This window comes from Octodon degus, unplaced genomic scaffold (assembly GCF_000260255.1).
Source record: "Octodon degus isolate 3935 unplaced genomic scaffold, OctDeg1.0 scaffold01701, whole genome shotgun sequence".
NCBI classification, from domain to species: Eukaryota; Metazoa; Chordata; class Mammalia; order Rodentia; family Octodontidae; genus Octodon; species Octodon degus.
The window spans coordinates 1-2,945 of record NW_004526277.1 but is presented as its reverse complement, the minus strand read 5'-3'; the positions used below and the strand labels follow the sequence as shown (position 1 = coordinate 2,945).

General features: G+C 36.1%; 1 protein-coding gene across 1 annotated transcript in view; it reads left to right on the top strand.

Annotated features, from left to right (window-relative positions):
* LOC101577859 (thioredoxin reductase-like selenoprotein T) overlaps positions 1-1,159 on the top strand; it is a gene marked incomplete at its 3' end in the record, with an annotated part of 3,878 nt that extends 2,719 nt beyond the window's left edge. The window contains exon 3 of the mRNA XM_012513424.1: positions 1,072-1,159. Within this exon, the coding sequence (XP_012368878.1) occupies positions 1,072-1,159 (88 nt within the window). The remainder of the gene's footprint in view (positions 1-1,071) is intronic.
* Positions 1,160-2,945: the final 1,786 nt, after the last annotated feature.

The window sequence follows — 2,945 nt, the reverse complement described above, 5'->3', positions numbered from 1 at the left end:
TATTCATTTTAAAGAACCTTTATTTTTAGTAACATACAATACTTTTTTTTTCATGCAATACTTTTTAACATAAACATCCTCAGGTGTTATCTCTAATTGAAGTATGTCTCTACCCTGTTACTAGAAAATGTTGATTTGCAAAGGACTCAAAATAGGGAGATAATTACTTATTAGTAAGGTTTTGTGCTTTATGATTCCAGATTGTATTTAGTGTATTTTAACTCCTCTCTATATATGCAGATACAGATACAGATACAGATACAGATACAGAGAGAGAGAGAGAGAGAGAGAGAGAGAGAGAGAGAGAGAGAGAGACTGTAGAAAAAAGAGTATACGTAAAAGCCTTACTTTTCTGACAGATCCTTATATATTGTCCCCATGAGAGCAAATGCTGTGAAATCAAATGCTGCTTAGTCTAATCCAAGGGAGGCAAGATGCACAGTTCTTCTTTGTCTGCTATGGGCATGTATTTTTCTGAAGCAACTTGCTGTGAATTGACATCCTCACTATAGTGTAAGGATTTTGCTAAGTTGAACTTCTTTGTTCAACAATTTCTAGTAGGTTTAAATGGTAGGTTCAACAATTTCTAGTCTCTGGGAGGTTATAGATTTGACTTCAAAAGGTGAGTGAATGTACTTTTAATATGCCTATGCTCTCTAACCTGTTTCTTAGTTTGACTTGAGATGATTTGTTTAATACACAATAGGTTATTTTGAATTCATAGTTACCGATTATTGCATCACTAGTCTCTTGTGAATTTTTATATTACTTTGCGCTATGAAAATGTAAATTGTGGTCATCCTTATATTGACAATCTTTAGTTGGATTATTATGACTTCTCTTAAAAATTCTATGTACAATATGAATATCGTAAATTCTTCAGAATTTATAGAGCTATGAATTTATAGTGAATTTTTCTTGCTCTGTAGATGTTATCTGAACGTGTAGAATAGTAGTAATAGTTTGTGTGAAAACTTTCTAAGTAGATGTTTAAAAAAGTATTTACCAAATAGAAAAGACACAGTATATTAAACAGATCACTGGGTCTTAGGTTGCTATATTTTCTTCTAGGTCTATGCATGTATGATGGTTTTCTTCTTGAGCAACATGATTGAGAACCAGTGTATGTCAACAGGTGCATTTGAGATAACTTTAAATGGTAGGTTCTGAATAATTTGTATTTTGTGATAAGATTTAAATTATTTATAATTGACCCAAGGCCTCACATATGTTAAGTACTCTGCCACTGAATGTATTCCATTCCCCCCGCCCCTTCTTTTGAGGCTGGCTAGCCCACCCTGGGGGCGGGGCTAGTATGGCATGTGGTGCTGGGGATCCAGCCATGGTCTCTGTGCATTTATTTGCCTTAGCTTGCCTAAGCAGGTGTTTTAGACCACTGAGCTATCTCGCCCACCCTCCTTTTCAAAGTTTGCCCTATTTTTGGATAGGGCAAACTTTATTGATCATGTAAAGAAGAATTTTATTTTGTAGAATTAGAAATGTAGGAGACTGAGAAATTTGGAAAATTTCAACTTGTTCTCTATCTTTATTTTTAGAATTTCTTGAAGAGTTGTATTTTCTCCCCCCCCCCCCCCAAAATTTCAACTTGTTCTCTATCTTTATTTTTAGAATTTCTTGAAGAGTTGTATTTTCTCCCCCCCCCCCCCCTTGTTCTTTTTTTGAGACAGGGTCTCACTAAATAGTTTAGACTGGCCTTGAATTTACTATGAAGCTCAAACCAGCCTTGAATTTTAATAGATCCTTTTCCCTCAGTTGTGCTACCATGCCTGGCAGCCCTCACCTTTTTTAAAATTGTCTGGCCATCTGCTCGCATGGATTGATTGATTGATTGATTGATTGATTGATTGATTTTTGTCTTTTTGAGACATGTCTTGCTATGCAGTTCAGCCTGGCCTTGAGCTCACTTTGTAGCCCAGGCTGGTCTCAAACTTGAAGCAGTCCTCTTGCCCTGGCCTCTTGAGTGCTGGGATTATAGGTGTGCGCCACCACGCCCAGTTCTTCACACAGATTTAAAATAAAATCCTGTGATGATTCCTCACTGTATAGCTCTAGAGAACTTTTACCTTTCTTAAGTGCTATACCTGGGAATCTTAAACATAACCCACTCGAAAATGCATTATTCTTTTTGGTACTGGGAGTTGAGCCCAAGGCCTTTGCACATCTCCAGTCTTTTTTTGCTCATGAAGTTACCCAGATTGGGTTCCAGTTTGTAATCCTGCTGCCTTGGCCTCCTAAATGCAGGGATTATGGACATATGCCAGCACCCCGACCTCCACATAAACTCCCCATTACTTTTGCTTCCTACCATTCCTTTACACTCTATAATTTGCTTCTCTTCTGGTATTTTTTTGTCTACTCAGTTGGCCAGAAACCTGGTATAACCTCTTTTTACTCTTACCACGCCTTTTCAATTCTCTTAGCTTGCTCAGAAATCTATATCCTTACTGCTCTCACCCTAGTCTCTGCTATAGTTACTTTATTACAGTATTATTCTTTCTCTAAACAAGAGGGTGACTGACATGACCATGAGCTAACAACAGTTTTTACATTTTTAAATATTAAAAAAAATCAGAAGGATAATTTGAGACATTTTGCAATGTTTATAGTGTTTTGAATTTCACCAATACAAATTTTGTGAGAATTTGTTTTTCTCTCTAGTTATAGAGGTAAATGTCTATAATCTCCTGGACTTTGTCTCTTGATCCATAAACTCTAAAATTGCCTTCTTACAGAAAAAATTGCCAGTATCTGCTCTAGACAGAATGATTTTTTCTATTTTTTTTATTGAAGTGTCTCAAATTTATTAAATGATTTTGCTTTGTTTTAAAAAAGACCAGAATATTAACATGGCCAAAGGGCCCTGAAGGCTCTAGGGTAGGATTAACTGGTCCTGTGTTTCATAGTTTTGCTTACTATTATATATA